This window comes from Lynx rufus, unplaced genomic scaffold, assembly GCF_022079265.1.
Source record: "Lynx rufus isolate CCGP_SWC_20201006 ecotype Redwood Valley unplaced genomic scaffold, mLynRuf1.p SCAF_5, whole genome shotgun sequence".
In the NCBI taxonomy this organism is placed as follows: Eukaryota; Metazoa; Chordata; class Mammalia; order Carnivora; family Felidae; genus Lynx; species Lynx rufus.
The window spans coordinates 26160042-26178482 of NW_025814867.1; the positions used below are offsets into that span (position 1 = coordinate 26160042).

The 18441-nt window shown below is 49.2% G+C and overlaps 1 protein-coding gene across 1 annotated transcript in view; it reads left to right on the forward strand.

Moving 5' to 3' along the window:
- Positions 1-1637: 1637 nt before the first annotated feature.
- The window catches only part of SH3BP5 (SH3 domain binding protein 5), a 77571-nt gene continuing 60767 nt past the window's right edge, over positions 1638-18441 (forward strand). Inside the window, exons 1-2 of the mRNA XM_047098959.1 lie at positions 1638-1923; positions 3629-3691. Of these exons, the coding sequence (XP_046954915.1) occupies positions 1786-1923; positions 3629-3691 (201 nt within the window). The 5' untranslated portion in view covers positions 1638-1785. The remainder of the gene's footprint in view (positions 1924-3628; positions 3692-18441) is intronic.

The following is an 18441-nucleotide window of genomic DNA, read 5'->3' on the forward strand; positions in this document are numbered from 1 at the left end:
GGGGAAGCATTGGTGGTTCTCGTGTCCCAAAGTGACCCTTAACGGACATCTTGTCCCTGCCTTCATCCATCACTGGAAAATCAAAAGCAACTATGTTTTTAGCAAGGGGTTTCAGGACTTCACTCAAAGAATTGTTGCTGCTCTATTGATTTTTAAGAACAATGAACAGATGTGACCGTCTCAGAGCCAAACCTTGGGCATACACCTGCATTACCTCCAGGAGACGGAACCAATCTCCTTTCACAGTAGACCACAGTGCCAGCATCGTGTGCAGGCTAGTGCCTTGCCCAAGGAGTAACCCCCAATGTAGCTTCTGATGAAGCCATCATAAGCAGGTTTTCCAAAGGTGGCTTAAAAAAAATTTTTTTTTAATGTTTATTTTTGACAGAGAGAGAGACAGACAGAGCCTGAGCGGGGGAGGGGCAGAGAGAGAGGGAGACACAGAACCCGAAGCAGGCTCCAGGCTCTGAGCTGTCAGCACAGAGCCGGACACGGGGCTTGAACTCACAGACCGTGAGATCATGACCCGAGCTGAAGTCGGAGGCTCAACCGAGTGAGCCACCCAGGCTCCCCCAAAGGTGGCTTTAAAGATAGGCTCTCAATAAGCTTTGTTCTCAAGCAAGTGTGCCCTCCAAAGTCACAGAGCTAATGGGCCACAAGCCCGTGTAGAACGTGTACACATTGTGCATTTTTGTAGTGACAAGAGTCATTAGCAGTGGCCAGTGGCAATGTCCTCGTCTGCTTTGCTAAGGCCATCTGAACTTGCGCTCCCTTGACATCACAGTGGTCCTGACATTTCATAAAAGCACAGAAGCGTCCCTTCCTTCTTCCGCCTCATGATGCTGAGTTTGCCAGGGGAGCTCATGCTCCCTACTTGTTCCTAAATCCTTGGCCAGAGTGTGCCCATTAACAGGAGGTTACACCTGTTGCCACCTGGAGAAGGCTGTACCCAACCAACCACATCCATGATCATCGCTGGATTTTCCGTGCTTGGTGGCTATTCAGGTAGGCCAATCCCACAACTATGAGAGCACAGGTGTTTGGGTATGGAGCTCCGCACAGCGGGGGCCACGGAGCCTTTGGACAAGGAACCCATGAACGCGCGTGCACCTAGCTTCCCTGTGTACTTCTATGTCTATGTGAGCGTATGTTTCATTTCCGTTTCTGGGGGAACCCTTCAAATACAATTCCCAAGGTCCACCCAAGGGGAGAAACGTGCTTTGGAGGCAGACGGGGATTTGAGTGCGGCTTGAAACTGGTCCAGGGTCACAAGCTTCCCAAGGTGACTTCAGGCCGTGGAAATACCCCAAACTTTCCTTCCATACAGTCAGTTTGCCTTGGCTGTACGGAGCTACCCCGAAAGCAGGCGGCCAACGTTGCGTACTTTGTGATAAACCCGCCCGCTAAGTTGACAGAAGGGGGAAGGCTCTCCTGTGCCACCACCCTGAGGGTTTTCAGGGAGCTGGGGTTTTTGTGACGGAGACCTGGGCGGCTGGGACCGGCGGCGGAACAGTCACAGCGCCGAGGGCGGCCCGCCGGGGCGAGGGCGGAGCGGGCGCCGCTGCGCTGACGGCCTCGGCAGAAAGGGGGCGGCCGCGCCCATTTCCTCCGCTCAGCCCGGGCCGGCGGGATCCGCATCGGTGAGCGGCGCCTCCCTGGTGTCGGCCGCGGCGCCTCGGGACCGTGCCGGGACCGGGGCGAGTCGGCTCTGGCCGAGCCTGCGGCGACCGCCGCCCCTCCGGACGCTCCGAAGTCCGCCGCGCGGTCGGCGTTCCGGCTGCCCGCATGGACGCGGCGCTGAAGCGGAGCCGCTCCGAGGAGCCGGCAGAGCTCCCGCCGTCCGCCCGGGACTTGGAGGAGGAGGAGGAAGAGGGGATGGAACAGGGGCTGGAGGAGGAAGAAGAGGTGGACCCCCGGATCCAGGTAGGGCGCGCGGGGGGCGCCGCGGTGGTGGGCATCTACACTTGGCGCTGGCCTCGCAGCCCCCGGTGCCTGCGGTCCGGGGGAATGGTGGCTACGTAGCCCCGGGGGGGAGAAGAGAGGGTCTGAATTCCCAGTTTTACTGGGTTCGTGGGGAGGCAGCAGTGCCCGCGTGGATGCGGCCTGACTGTATCGCGGGGATCCCCCGCAGACCCCCGCCGGACCTGGGGGTCGCCGCAGCCTGCCCAGCGGTTCGGGCGGATGTGCAACAAAGGGAAAAAGGGGGCGGGGGCACCCTGCGGGTGTTGGGGTCCTCCCCCACCCCCCTCCCGGCCCCCGCCGGCCAGGCTAGCTGCGGTCGTCGCGCGGCCTCGGGGCTGGGGGCAGAGGGGTCGCCCGGCCCGCGTGGGCCTGGGCACCGTGGGCGTTGTCCGCCCCTGCAGCGTGGGCTGGCACCGTGGCCCGGTTGCGAGTCCTCACCTGGCGGAGGTGCCCGGCCTGAGCCATCTTCCGCCTCCTCTGATGCATTGTTAGCAAAGGGCTTATTGTCACCACAGGCTCAGACCTCCGCTTGGCTGCGAATGGTTGAAAACCCAGCTTTTCCTTGTTACGGGGTCGGGGTGTGAACAGAAATCGGGGACAACTGATGCGCAAAGCTGACGCGGGGAGAAGGCGAGGAGATTGGCCTGGCTCTCTGTGCCTCCATTTCTGAGGGAGATGATTAAAAAACAATTTCCAAGCCAAGATCTAGGAGTGACAGCTTAACCTCCTCACCCTCTAGGCAAAAAGCACGGCAAATCCCTTTCCAAGACTGGTTTTTCGCCTCTTTTCATAAATCATTGAATATATATATATTGCTTTTAACCATGCGCCGCAATTTCTGGAGCCCTAATTGGTTTTTCAGTGCACAGATCAATTAAAAGCTCATTTAACTCAGCTGTTGCCATTTAAATGAATTGTTTTGGCAGATTAGCAAGATAAAGATCAGGTGGAAAAATCTTTTCGTTAGGGATTCTATTAATTAAAATCACTAGTTTAGACTACTAAATCTTGTTTTCCTGGTGCAGGATTTCTGTTAACAGGATCCTTTGTCTGCAGAGTAAAATGAGTTAAGTTGTGCTGGGTACTTTTTACAAAATGTTAGTTTAGAAATATTAAGGATCAGGATTAAAGTTATTTTTGTTTTGTTAAAAACAGCTAGGAGGCTTTAACTGGCTGTTTGAAAAGATTTTCATCTCTAGAAAAATAACCATTAAGGAGTTAATGCCAGAATTCTACCCTTGATCTACATCGTTTCACTGGGTTTAGAGTTTTGGCTTGGCCTTGTTTATTTTCTTTTATTGTGTCTTTCCTGCATAGTTTTTCCTGTAAGGCAGAAGGTACTGTTTTGATTTGACTCTTAAACCATTTGTAACAGGTGGGCTTACCTGAAGGCACGTACCTGGAATAAATACTTGACCTTCTAAGAAAAAAATTCCTAGGACCTTAAGACATTTTTGAAAGGACACCATCGAGAAAAAGATTTCAGAAATACCGACGTTCATTTGCTTTTCCAGCCAAGGCTCAGCTATTTTCCTTGAGAATTAATATTGACTTGTCCCTCTTCCTACAAATTGTGCTGGAGTACTTTTGCAGAGAATGAGCTCAGTCCTACTGGAAACAAAAGACAAATCGTTTCAATCTTTTCCCCCCCTCTTCTCTTCACTAGGGAGAACTGGAGAAGTTAAATCAATCCACGGATGACATCAACAGACGGGAGACTGAACTTGAGGTACAGAAGGCTGGGTCCCTGGTTCCTGGTGAGGTAGTGTCAGTCCTGCTGACACGAGGCTGCTTGATTTTGTTTTAATAGCTGGAGGATGACTGCTGGCGTCCCCTCCATGGAGTTGAGCAACAGCCCGCTGTCTGACAGAATAAAATACGCTGCTGAGCCCAGTGTGTGGGTGGAACACATGTGGATCCTATTTCACATGTTTTTCATCATGGGAGCTCCGTGGGGCCAAAACCAGGGGCTGTGTGGAGCCTTGAAGTTCATGTGTCTTGTGGAAAAGCTTGAAAGGATTGAGGGGAGAATTAGCTGCATTGTTTCATAGAGAGGAACGAATGAGTTCACAGAATCTCTTAAATATTTTCGGGGGGGTTCCTTACGTTTGTACTTGGAAACATTGCGTATTTCCTTAGACTTCTGCCGTTTTTGACTTTCTGTCCTAAAAATTCACTCCCCTTCCATTTCCCTGCTCATTTCTTTATTGTCTGCTTGCGTGTAGAATGTAATTATCTTAATGGTAAGGAAAAGCTGTTTAGACTGGAAGGGCTTTCCTGCTGGGAAGAATCTTGGGAGAGACTAGAACTTGATTTGAATTTCATGAGCATCTTCCAACGTGAGTGTAAACAGATGAGCATTCTTCACAACTACCAATTAGTCCCCAGCCCTTTTTAGTAGTGGTTGGTTTTACCATCCATCAGCAAATTTGAACAAGCCCCACATGTATCTGAGAGCCTGTGAATGATTCTGTCAGAGTTGAAGGGATGCAGGGAGCTATTGGGAGGACCGTTTCTGTAGCAGGAGAAATAGCAGGGAAGGTCACCGGAAAGGGCAGGAAACATCTGGTCCCTAAGAATGAGGGTGGGGGAGATAGGAATAATCTACTGGGAATATGCTGGCAGTCTTGACTTCTGGCTGCATGGCTAGGCCCGGAGGCACCAAATCTGGGTGTGGCAAAAAAAAAAAAAAAAAGATGAAAAGCTTGTTTTCTGAGTTGTGTGTGAGGGTTATCGCCAACCCCTCTATTCTGATTGTATGTATCCATGAACCCTGGCTGCCCTTCTCCCCCCTTGTGAAGTAAAACCTGCATGTTTATTTAAAATGTTTTGACTGCTGATGAGTTGAGGCTCTTTGGGCAATTGAAATCTCTCAGAATCTCACATTTCTAATAATATTCAACGACAAAAACCCTACCATTTCTGCAGGGCTGTAGAGTTTACAAAGGGTTTTCACAAGCTGTGTCTCCTCCTGTTACGGCCGCCTAGAACCGTGCTGTCCAGTGTGGTGGTCACTGGCCGTGTGTGGCTATTTAATTTTAAATTAATTAAAATGATACAAGATTAGGGGCGCCTGGGTGGCTCAGTCGGTCAAGTGTCCGACTTCAGCTCAGGTCACGATCTCGCGGTCCGTGAGTTCGAGCCCCGCGTCAGGCTCTGGGCTGATGGCTCGGAGCCTGGAGCCTGTTTCCGATTCTGTGTCTCCCCCTCTCTCTGCCCCTCCCCCATTCATGCTCTGTCTCTCTCTGTCTCAGAAATAAATAAAAACATTAAAAAAAAATTTTTAAAAATGATACAAGATTAAAAATTCAGTCAGCGTAGCCGCCTCTCAGGAGCCTAGTAGCCACCATATTGGGCAGAGCAGAGAACAGTTCCATCATCATAGAAATTTCTGGAGAGCACAGTCTTGGAAGTTGGGGGTCTCCCTCCTCACCAGATGAGGATGTGGGGGTACTGGGCCTACTGGTTCTGTGATGTGGCAGAGGCTGGTCATTTTCCACATGCCTGCTAGCTCTCATGTTCTTCCATTCCAAGTAGGAGTAGACAAGTTGGAAATAGTCTTGTTGTTTTGTTTTTTTTTTTTTTGTTTTTGCAAACGATTGCTTGCTTTCTTTGACAAAATTTGTCTGCCTGTACTCCACTTTTTTTGGGTCATGAACAAGACAGCCCCATATGGTGCGCTAACCTTCTGAATATAAAATTAGTTCACCTGATAAACTTTTCACTCTGATTTCACAATCCTCTTTCTGAATACACTTAAGTATTTGTCTGTCACAGGAAGCTGCAGGACAGGTGTTTCCTGCCTCGCTCTGGAATCACTAGGCAGCAGTGAAGAGAGGTGGTCAGGGCTGGCCTGTGTTGCTGGCTGACCTTTTCTTGGTGTTGTTACAAGCAAGATGGACTCACCGAAGTATCATGCAAGCCATGGAAGGCATTAAAACTTCCCTAGTGGCCACATTAGAAAGTAAACGGCCGAAATGAATTTTGCTCTGTGTTGTGTAGCCCAGAATGCCCAACATCGTACACTGTCAATATCAAAACAAGTAAAGAGATGTTTTACGTGTAGCTTTGTAGTCTCCAAATTCTCGCGCATGTTTTCCACTTACAGCACATCACAACGGGGGCTGTATTGGTGCTTGAGAGCCCACAACGGGGGCTGTGTTGGTGCTGTGTTTGTGTGCTTAATAGCTACACGTGGCCCCAGGGCTGCTAGATGTTTCCTGTCACACTCACTAAGGAGCACTGAGATTTCACCCTCCGTGCGGGCACCCTGACACTTGTCATGTTGCCGGAGCCTGGAGGGAAGAGGATGTGTATGTGTGTGTGTGGGAGGGGGGGGCTGTGTTCCTTCGGTCAAGCCCTGGGCACCAGGCTCGGGGCGGGCGCTCTGTTGGCCGCTGCATATACCCGGGTGAACTAGACTCGCCTTCGGGGAGTTTAATTTTAGCCGAGGGTGAGGAACCGAGAGGTAGATAATAATTGCTGATTGTAGTAACCGCGGTCAAAGAGTGATGTGGCGGGGGAGGGGGGGGGGGGTCACTGGAAGACACCTGAGCTGAAGCCTGTGGGGAGGGAGAGTCCCTGTGCGAAGGGAAGCAGATGGAGTGAGCAGTGGGGGTGGAGGAGGGGAGTGTGCCCAAAGATGTGGGGCAGGAAACAGCCATTTTAACACGGGGTTGGTTCTCATCTTCATGCTGATAGTTCTCTGTAAAGTCGCCGTGATCACTCGCTTGCGTGGATGCCGAACCGTTGCTCCTAGTGGGGTTGGGGGGGCGCAGAGTGTCGTGCCCAGAGACCCACAGGAACCCGACCGTGTATTACGCTCCCGTGAGCCTCTGGTCGCAACAGTTTTGGTCAGCCAGTCAATATGTTACCTTGTTTTATGTGCGTTGCTGTTTAAAGACAGTCTGTCTGGTACACATTGTTGATTCATTAACGTTGGGCTCAAAGGCAACAGCGCTGTGACTCATGCCTGAACAGAGCTTGCCTAAACACACGGACATTCTCTGTTAAGGCCCCGTCACGGCCTTCTTGGGCTCAGGAGCACTAAACACTAGCCAGCGTGTCAGCACTGCGCTTGGGGGCCTTTGAGACAGCTGGCTGCCTAGGGGGCGTCTGATTCTCGATTTCGGCGTCAGGTCATGATCTCCCTGATCGTGAGTCTGAGCCTCACGTGGGGGACAGCGCGGAGCCTCCTTGGGAATCAATCTCTCTCTCTCTCTCTCTCTCTCTCTCTCTCTCTCTCTCTCTCTCTGCCCCTCCCCTACTCGTGCGCACAGGTGCGCTCTGTCTCTCTCGAAATAAACTTAAAACCAAAACAAAACCGCTGACTCCCCAACACAAAGCACAAAAGGGCAAAAAGTGTGGCACTAAACGGATGTGGGAGTGCGGCCACTGGGCATGTCCATGAATGACTGCAGGAGCTCCGACAGTATTGATTTTGGAATTAGAAATTTTAATGAGTATGGAATCTGCAAATAATGAGGATTGATTGCGCGTAATTTCAGAGCCTCTAGGGGAGGGCCTTTGGCTTCTGCATTTCCTTTCCCTTTGCTTTTTAATTATGGTCTGGAGCGCCCAGCAGCCCTCCTGACTTGGACTCCAGTGGGAGCAGATTGGTGATGAGGTTTGTGTTAGCTGCTCCTTCACTCAGAATGTGGCACGGTTGTCTCTGGGCAGCCGTAGGTGAGGTGCGGGGCCTGGATTCACCTCCATATCCCGTCTCTTGTGTTGGTTGTTGAAATCGGAGAGTACCAAAAGGCCTTTGGATGCCAGCCACCCGCCATGTTGTCATTTGGATATCTGCCTCTTCCTGCAACCACGGTTTACCTCTGACATTGTTTAAACAGTGTTGTATCCCCTTTGCACTCTGATTTATATCAAGAGGGCCAGTCCTTCCAGGCCGTTGACGGAGTAACCTTTTAACCAGAAAGCCCTGGGATATAAGCCTGATATTTCAAATTAAGAAGTTGTATTATTCCTCCCCCCCACCAGACATGTTGATGAGTCAGCTTGAGTACTTACTGAGCACCTACTGTGTACTGAGAACAGCGAAGGGGAGAGAGCAACGGAGAGAATGGGCAGAGAATTCCAGTTAAACAATGAAAATACACAGTAGGTTTCCTGGTGATATGCCGTGAGGAGAAAAATAAGGCAGGGAGGGGCCTCGCAGGGTGGGTATTTTGGAGTCAGGAGGATGCATTGTTACCTACGGTGGGTTTGAAAGGCTTCCCTGAAAGCATGTCTGGAGAGAATGCACCTCACGGCCATGTTGGGGAAGAGCATTCCAGCCAGAGGGAACAGCCAGTGCTAAGCTGGGCTTACTGAGCACCAGCAAGGGTGGGGGGTGCCCAGTGTCCTGGGGGCGGGGTGAGCCATGGATGCAGGAGTCAGAGAAATGTGTCGTTTGGTGTGTAAATGTGCTGATGTACTTTTGCAATGCATGTTACACAGAGCTATCTTTTTTCAAGTGTTTGTTAAAACAAGCGATATTCCTTGCCATTTATTTTTTTTACCGTGATGTGTGTGGTTTTCATGATCTCCCCTACTTGCGGGCTGTTGTAGGACTGGGAAATGGTCAGAGAGGAGGAGGAAGGACAGCATCAGGGCTAGTTGCCCATGGACAGCTTTTCTGGCTCCAAGTAATCAAAAGCTGACTTTTCAGCCTGCCCTTTCCCCAGGGAGGTGAAGGCAGTGAATTGTAAATGCTCATACTCTTCCTCTCACTGCTTGGGTGGGGTGGTTTGAAAAGGCATTTGATTCTGGCCAGCTGTGTTCCCCAAATTTGCATAAGGCCTGCACCTAGAATCTGCCTTTTTCCCCCTCCCAGAAACCAGCAAACACTTTCTCTTTAAAATAAAACAAAAAACCCGACTGTTTTGTCCTTGGAAACTCAAGGGTGGGAGAGGAAAGGCAGAGGTGAATTGAAAGCAGCCTGGCCTCTCTCTAATGAATTGTTAGCACAAGTCAGGGCAAGAGAGAAGTTCTTTTCTGAAAGGACAGTGTTGTCACATCTGAGCACTTTCTCCTTCAAGGTGTGTGTGTGTGTATGAGAGAAAGAGAGACAGACATATGAGTGAGTGCACATGTGTACTGGGGAAGGCCCTGTGAGATTCCAGTTGTGCTTTGAAGAAGGTCCACGCTGGGACTTCTGTACTTCGGTGAGATCTGGTTCCAGTAGGCATTGGCCTGGAGATATTTGTGTGACAATACTGGGCATCCTCCCCCCACCTCCCCGTAGGTTGAGTCCTGCGTAGGGCACTCCACACAACCTCACACACAGACTCCCTGCCCTCTCCAAGCTTGGGTTTCCTGGATTCAGGCATGTAGTTACTCAGAGGCATGTGTGTGGCCTTTGGGGAGCCAGGGGCAGCTTTGTTGGAATGGAGGGGCATCAGAGTTGAGGCCTGGAGACCCCCAAGTTATCTGGGAGGGTCAGTTAATATCCCAGGGGCCTGGCAGTGGAGAAGGAAGAGAGCTGACCATCCAGACATCACCTCAGCTTGGGCGGTGCTGGGAAGGGTGGGGTGGCCGGTTGTAAAGGTAAACACACTTGAGGACTTTTCTAGGTGCCTCTGGGTGATTTGAGCTGGAGCTGCTGCTGTCCCCACAAGTTGGCTTGAAGTTTGGCCATCAGAGTGGTAGGATTTAGGGCTTCCTGCTTCAGTGACGAACCCCCCACACTGCTGCTGGGATGTCAAGGGACAGTAACTTTTGACTCAGCCATCACACATGTAAGAATTTATCCTTAGGGAATAACTAAGGCAAGAATATAGGTCCAATAACGTTCATGGCAGCATCGTTTAAAAATGTTGGAAAATTTTGAATCTAAATGACTGTCAATAGGGGATCTGTAAAATGAATACAAGGCACAGGCACTGGCTGATAGCCTAAGCCTTAAAACGATGACACGGCTTGTCATTAACGTGCTAAGATGTATGGATGGAGACAGGTTCCAGAAGAGCACGCAGTATGGTCCTGTTCTAAAAATCCGTGTTTATAGGCATAAAAATGCCTGGAAAAGATTATACACGTTCTGATGAGAAATGAGCAATATTCACGGTCTTCGTACTTTTCTCTCTATATATTTTTTTAGTTATGCGCATTGAATTTGTATTACTTTACGGTCAGGAAAAAATCCAAACCCAAAGTCGTGGGGAAGTAGTGGGCTGAGGGAAGACTGGTCTTGGTATCCGGTGACACGGGCAGAATCTGAGGTCTGGTGACGTTTAGGGGCACTTGGCTCATTGGAAACTGAGTCACCTCGTCTGTGAATTGAGGGAGTGATTCTTGCCCAAATGCCGGGGAGGCCGGGAGGACAAGAGGGAGTGCTTTGACAGCCACGCAGCCTGCGTGAAGGAGAGGCCTCGTGTGTGCGGGACGGGCAGCACCAAGGCCCCCCGGGTGCCGGATGCAGAGACCTCTCTGATGGGCTGTCCGTGGGAGCCAGGCCTGCCACAGGCTCTGGCCGTGGCTCCGTTCTCCTCCTCTGCGCCCCGCCTTGGCATTTCTTTGTCAGAGACTGGCTCTGGCGAGGGGCCAGAGAGAGGGCTTGTCCGGTGGGATGGACTCTGCTCACTGGAGCCCCAGGGTTTTGCTCTGTGGCTGGCCCACTGGGGTGTGGGGATGAGTTTCCCCGAGGGAGCCCTGCTTTGCTAGGGTGCGTCCCCTCCTGGGATCTGTCTGGTACTACTTGTGGTGCTCAGTCGCTATTCGGGTGGGTGAATAACACGATTGCCCCTTCACGGCTTTGGGCAAGTTACTTAATGTCTCTGGGCCTCAGTTTCCCCATTCCAATGATGGTGCCTGGGAAGCCATCAATAAATATTATCGCTGCTGTTAATGAAGCGGGACAGATGTGGGTTGTAATGTGGTTCGTCTTTGCAGGGGAGACGTCGGTCCATCCTGGGACGTCTTCCCTGCCTGTTTTTGTCTCCTGACTGCCCTTCAGTAACCATGACAGCTAACGATAATAATGTCTAGGACGTGCCAGACCCTGTTCTAAGCACTTTGTATACGTAAACTCACTGAGTCGTCAGAACAACATTATGCAATAGACCTTATTCTCACCATTTTGCTGATAACAAACTGAGAGTTCAAGTGTCTTGACTCTAGATTGATTGCTCTGTGGCCAACCGAGCATCCTCCAGACTTGAGAATGGCCCTGGGGGTGCAAAACGGCCCCTGGTCATGAGCCAGTGCTCTAGAGCAGCGCCATCCAGGTGTGGCCCTTGCACCAGCTGCCTTAGGCTGACGTAGGACTTTGTTAGAGTTGCAGAATTTTCGGCCCTACACAGACCTAGGGAATCAATTTCTGGGAGTCGGGCCCAGGAGCCTGTCTTAAGCTGTGCCTGTCTCATGCACATTCATCAGGCTGTTTTCCCGTCAGTTATTTACTTGTCTGGCACCCCCACTACCCTGGGCCCTGGGCGGGGGGGGAGTGGCTGGGCCTCCTATCTTTGTGCCCCAGCACTTTAAGCAGCACCTGAACACAGGTACGATGAATGTCGGAATGGATGGATGTTAACTTGTGGTTAGAATCGAACGTCCTTGTGGACCCCCGGCCCTTTGGCATGGTCGTGCATCGTGTCCTACAAAACAGGCGGCTCCCCTTTCTCTAGGGCCCACTCCGGAACTGCATTTGTCCCCAGGCTGTTCCTAGGCTGGGAACAATTTCAACACTGCTAGAACACAACCTGTGCTCTCCTTCCCCTTCCCAAAGTCCCTCACGTAGAGAGGTCTTAGCTTGTGAAAGTTTAAGATTCTGCCCTACTTGGACATGCTAGGGGTTCGTTTGTTTTTAATTGAAATACAATTGATGAACAATATCCTGCTGGTTTTATTTTTTTTTAATTTTTTTTTTTTTAACGTTTATTTATTTTTGAGACAGAGAGAGGCAGAGCATGAACGGGGGAGGGTCAGAGAGAGAGGGAAACACAGAATCGGAAGCAGGCTCCAGGCTCTGGGCCATCATCAACCCAGAGCCTGACGCGGGGCTCGAACTCACGGACCGTGAGATCGTGACCTGAGCTGAAGTCAGACGCTTAACCGACTGAGCCACCCAGGCGCCCCTTCCTGCTGGTTTTAGGTGTAAGATGCAAGGGTTTCAAGAGTGGCCTTTCACGGTAGAACAGGATGCCACGTGTGGTTAGAGACAAGTGACCATGATCTATTCGGTGGGAAAAAACTCGGTAATAAAACAAAATGTAGACCGTATGTAAAATGACATACACACACGGTAACAGAATCTGTGCATCTGAAAGAAGAAAGGTTTAGTGTGGTCCGTAGACCGTGAGGTGCTTGTTACCAATTAAGATGAGGTAAATACAGGGGCGCCTGGGTGGCTCAGTCGGTTGAACGTCTGACTTCAGCTCAGGTCATGATCTCATGGCTTGTGAGTTCAAGCCCTGCGTCGGACTCTGTGCTGACAGCTCAGAGCCTGAAGCCCGCTTCAGATTCTGTGTCTCCCCCTCTCTCTGCCCCTCCCCTGCTCATGCTCTGTCTCTGTCTCAAAAATTAAAAAGAAATAAAGATGTAAATACAGAAATTGAGGGTAAGACTTTGGAAACTTGTTAAAAATGCAGTTTAACATTGCTGTGACAGTCACATGGCATTCCACTTTCCTAGTTTGTTTGTATTCTAAGGAAGTGTTGATTCCTGGTGGGTTGAGGGAAAACAAAGATCCATTACCATATAGTTTGAGAAGGCTGCCTCTAGAAAAATGTACCCACAGAAGTGACTAGTGGTTATTGCTAGTTGCTAAGAATGCTGGTGATTTTTAGTTTTTATTTCTTGGGATCTTCTGAATTATTTACCATGGGCATATGCTATCACTTTTATAAGCAAGGGTTGGGGGTAGAGAATGAAGCTCAATTATAAAGAGATGTCTTTATGAGTCAAAGAAATGAATTTCTATGGAAGGAATTTTAGGAACTATGAAGGCTGGTGGGAAAAAATGTTGAGATTGGTAGTCCCTGCCTTAATTGTAGATAAACTCTGATGTTAGTGGGTTTGTTGATGAATTACTGTATTGTTAAAGTGTCATTGTGGTAATTCATGGGGGGATGAAAAGTGCCATATAGGCATTTTAGGATTCTCTGTAGCCAAGAAACCCTCATTTATACACTTACTGTAAAACACAGAAATCACCAAGATACAATGGTGGGAAAAATTTCAAGTATTAAGAATATTTAGATATTGAAACTTAGTTATTACGTGAATTCGAGTTATTATATGAATTTTAAGTGGATGGGGACTGCGGGCACTTGGAGGCTGTCTTTCTCAATCTCGCTCCCTGGAGTCCCGTTAGCAAATGCTGTGAGTATGGGCTGCTGGCTAGAACACAGAAATAGCTATCTAATGTTGGAACAGACTCTGTTGCCTTAAAAAAAATCTGATCTGTCTTCCTTTGAAGCTATAAAGACCGGCGAGATAATACATAAGCTTTGCTGGCCGCTCAGCCGGAACCCATCATAGGAACATAGGCCCTTGTTATGGTACAAACGAACTTTTCCCTAGTGACATGACTGTATCATTAGGGTTTTCCAAGATGCCATCCCTCTGCCTCTGAGTATCTCCACTTCAAAAGAAGACAGGCTAGGGGGGTTGATGGATTTGCTGCTTACCCAGTGGTTGATAGAAGCTTCAGGTCACCTAGTCCGCAGAACAGTGGTCGCCGTGGACTGTCTGTCGCCTTTTCACATAGAGCTGTTATTTTTCCTTCTGAGCATTTATTGTAGGGATTTCTCACGTAGTGGAGTGTGTGTGTGTGTGTGTGTGTGTGTGTGTGTGTGTGTGTGTTTTGGCTGGATGAGTTAAACATCTCTTGAACCTATCCCTTGGCAGTTATCCCAGTTATCTTTGCCCAGCCCTCCTCTTTGAGGGTTACTTAATCTTGCCTGTCCTCACTTAGATGTTTCCAGCAGTAACAGCTGTATGGCTTTTATGTGGTACACCTTCACCAAGGGTCTCATGATAATTTGCAAAGCACGTCTTTGCAAGAATCCGCTCTCTCTCTCTCTCTTTCTCCCTCCTTTTTCTTTCCTTTCCTTTCTCACAAGTGAGGGAGGGGCAGAGAGGGAGAGAGGGAATTAATTCCAAGCCCGCTCTGCACGATCAGTGCAGAACCCGATGAGGGGCTCGAACTCACAAACTGTGAGCGCACGACCTGAGCTGCAGTCAAGAATCAGGTACTGGGGCGCCTGGGTGGCGCAGTCGGTTAAGCGTCCGACTTCAGCCAGGTCACGATCTCGCGGTCCGTGAGTTTGAGCCCCGCGTCAGGCTCTGGGCTGATGGCTCGGAGCCTGGAGCCTGTTTCGGATTCTGTGTCTCCCTCTCTCTCTGCCCCTCCCCCGTTCATGCTCTGTCTCTCTCTGTCCCAAAATAAATAAATAACGTTGAAAAAAAATTAAAAAAAAAAAAAAAAAGAATCAGGTACTTAACCAACTGAGGGCACCCCTAGAATCTGCCTCTTTGACTTCCTTAAAAGAAGATGGGAAAAAATTTTTTTCCTATCCTTGCCTGATTTTTCCCTTGCTGTGTTTTGCTGGGTTATCTAAGACATAATTGTTTGCTCTGACAGAAACTGCCAACAGGGAGACCACGAGAGGAACATCTGCTGTTGGAACCACAGACAGGCCCACTTCATGTAAACTCGTCTGATTGTGACCTTAGACTCAGCCGAGGCGCGGTGAATGGGGTTTGGTTGTCTTCATCCACGCTCCCCTTTTGTCGCCAGCATGCAAGGGTTCTGCTGCATTCTGATCGCCTTGAAGCCTACAGTTCTCTCCCCCGGTTTTTGGCTTTATTGGAAGAAAAGTATAATGGGGACTTGTCCTCCTCCATTGTTCTGGTTACTATTTCTACCTAGCAAATTCCCCCAAAACTTCATTGCTTAGAACAACTGCTTTATTTTGCCCATGATCGTGGGCCCGGGCTTGGAGAAGGCTCAGCTGGGGCTGAGAAGGCTGGGGGAAGGCTCTCACTGGAGGCGTCTCACGCATTTGCAGTCCGATGTCAGCTGGGGCTGTGGTCCTCTGAAGGCTGGACGGGACATCCGAGGAGGCCCACTCCTGTGTCTGGTTGGGGACACTGGCTCTTGGCCGAGAGCTCAGCCGGGGTTGTCCACCAGACTGCTGAATCTGACCTTTCTCGCATGTTGTCTCAGGCACTCTGACCGCCTCATGGCGTTTGGCTCCCCTGACGGTGAGCATCCAACGTGACCAGGTGGAAGCATCATGGCCTTTTCTCTCTCTATGCCTTGGGAGTCCCGATGTAGCGCTTCTGTCACATTTCTAGCTGTCACATTTCTAGGTGCAGGCAATCATGAGCTCACCCACAAGCGGAGGGGACACAGACTCCGTCCCTTGGTGGGAGAGTATCAAAGAATTTTGAAGCACGTTTTAGGGGCACCTGAGTAGCTCAGTCAGTGAAGCATCCGACTTTGACTCAGGTCATGATCTCATGGTTTGGGAGTTCGAGCCCTGTGTTGAGTTCTGTGCTGACAGCTTGGAGCCTGCTTCAGATTCATCCTCCCTCTCTCCCCCTCCCCTGCTCGCACACACTCACTCTCTCTCAAAAATAAACATTTAAAAAAAAAATTTTTTTTTGAACCACATTTTAAAACTGCCACACTCATGGCGGTGATACACAGGGACTCATTTTGAGGCCTGCAGGACGTCCATTTACATTTATTTCATGAACAGCCACATTTCATAGTGCCTCCTCAAGTTGCTTTAATGGTTAACCAGCAGAGCGAGGACTTTGGTTAGCATTCTCAGTGATCCTTAAACAAACCAGCAACACTAAAAGCAAAAGGGTGCAGTTTTTGGCAATGCGCCTTGTTTTGGCAATGGTCTTGTTTTAGGGAACTCTGTGCCGCTTCGCCGACGTCTTACAAATTTTGTGCGAGAGAAAATTATGCCATGGCTTCAATGCCTATTAGAAAAAATTAACGGAGCCTCAAGCCAAAAGTGCAGTACTGAGGCAGGCACTTTACAGGTTCAGGGGGAAGCTTCTAAACCTTCTTGGGCAGCTCTTGACATGCTGCTTTCTTTCCTTGCCCCTGGTTTTGCCAGCATCTCCAGTGGGGAAATAGAACCTTGGTATTGCATGCATTTGCTAGAAATTGGATCTACTCCCCGAGCTGGAACTTGTTAAAGCAGGCCACGCTTTAATGCTATAAAACGTAAGGTCAAAAATGGGTAGGAGAACTTGCTGTGGAGCAAATAGATGCTTAAACAGCATAGCATGTGATGGTGGAAAGCACAGGCTTTGCAGTTCAGGAGGGCTGGATTTGAATTCTCCCTCTGCCTCTTCATAAGCTGTGCAGTCTTTTCTGGGTTTGATTTTCTTGTGTCTAAAATGGAAAGGGTGATACCTGCCTTGCAGGGCTGTTAAGGATTAAATAAGGTGATGTTCATGAAGTGCCTGGCACGGTACCTCGCGTGTAATGTTCAACAAGTGTTGGTTCTCTCTACCTTTGGTCATTTATTGAATGATGGCACCTACATAAAAAATCGTTATTGATTGAAAGCTTATTATATGCTCAGTATCATGCTAAGTGCTTTGTATGGTTCATCCGGTTCTCACAACAGCTCTCGAGGACATTGATGACAACTGGAGGCACTGACTGAAAGATTGAGCCCTTCTCCCAGGTCACATGGCCAAGCGAGCGGGTGGGGGAGCCAAGATTTGAATTCAGGAGTCTGAGGCTGAAGGCCATGCCCTTAAGTAGTTTGGGGATGTATGTTACGGACGTGGAGGATGAGTGTTCTGAGGTTCCTACCAGGACTACAGGTGAAAGAGGTCTAGGACTTAGGGGACCAGGTTTCTAACCTCTGCTCTGATACCAGGTACACCATCTTTGGGAGGGGAACTGTACCTCCTGAGGCCTCAGTCACCGCGTCTGTGAAATGGGAGCATCTGATCTGAATGATCAGCAGAGTCCTGAGATTTTGACTTTAATCTAGCCACATGTTGAATGAATTATGAATCCCCCTCCATCTCAATGACAGGGAAATACAAAAGCTCTTTGGTCAATCTCTGCTGCAATAGGCTTAAATTTTTATTTTTACCGAAGCGCTACATGCACGCAGTTAAAAGCCCCTGAGAAGTTTTACCGAGAACGTCCCCTGCCTCCTTCCTTCCCACCCCCAGTTCTGCTCCCCAGAACAACCACCTTTAACGTTTTTAGCCATTTGTTCTGGTGGATTCCTCTGTATGTCTAAAGTGACGGCAGTGGGTTTTGACTTTGGCGCTGTTGCACCCTGTGCCCTCCTTTCTTTCCATCCTGAGGAGCTGCGGGCAGCGGGGAGGTTATCCAAAGGAGGCAGGAGAGCCAGCCTGCCTGGAACGCTGTGGTGGATGGAATCGTGCTTCCCACAGAGGCTGCGTGACCTCAAGAGCTTTCCAAGGTTATGTGAATTCACCATATTGTCCTAATTCTAAAACTCGTGTTCAGTACAAAACGGACCTTGTATCGCATTCCAGCTCGGTTGGTGGTTGAAACATTACCCCCGACAAACATGCGGATCAATGGGATAGTGCATCCAAAATGTAAGATTTGCGAATTTTTGAAAAAAAAGTGGGTCTTGAGGTTGAGCAGATATGTTAAGGCTTCTGGTGTAAACTTGGAAATAGTTCACTTGTGGCTGAACTCAGGAAAATGCCCTGGTTTCAGCAAATCTCTCTCCTTTTTCACAAAGAATCCTGTGGATTTAAAAACCTATGTTTGACCATGAATGAAAAAGGACTGGGACCCATCAGTCTAAGGGTGTGTGTGTCATTGGTGGGGGGGGGGGGGTTGTTGTGCAACTTTAGTCTTTCCTCCAGGGCCTCCTAGGACTGATCCTTCTACCCCAAGATTTAAAGAGCTGTGGGTTTTTTTCCTTTGTGGTGCTTTGGACCTTGGGCTGTTGAAACATACTTTTTTGTAATTGGTTAAATTCCATCCTGGTGGCTCATGCACACGTCACGTCAACAAAAAAGATGAATTGAAAGTGAGTCGTTTTTAACTGGCTCATATTATTCAAAAATATCAAGGCCATGGAGGACAAAAAAAGACTGCAGAACTGTTCCAGATTAAAGAAGGCTAGAGAAATATGACAACTAAATACAAGCTGGCGATCCTGGATTGGATCCTGAAAGATTTTGTTCCTTTACTATAAAAGACAATAGTGAGACAGTTGATGCAATTTGAATGAAGTCCTAGACCAGGTTAGTTGGCTTGGTACCTGTGTTGATTTTCAGATTCTCCTCCTTGTACTCTGGCTATGTAAGAGAGTGTCCTCAGCTTTGGGAACTATGGGCTAAAGTATTTCAGGGTAAAGGGACATCATGTCTGCATCTTACCCTCATTTTTTCCAAGTCTGAAATTATTTTATTTTATCTTTTAAGTTTGTTTATTTTCGAGACCAAGAGAGAGCGGGGGAAGGGCAGAGAAGAGAGAGAAGGAGGGAGGGAGGGAGAGAGAATCCCAAG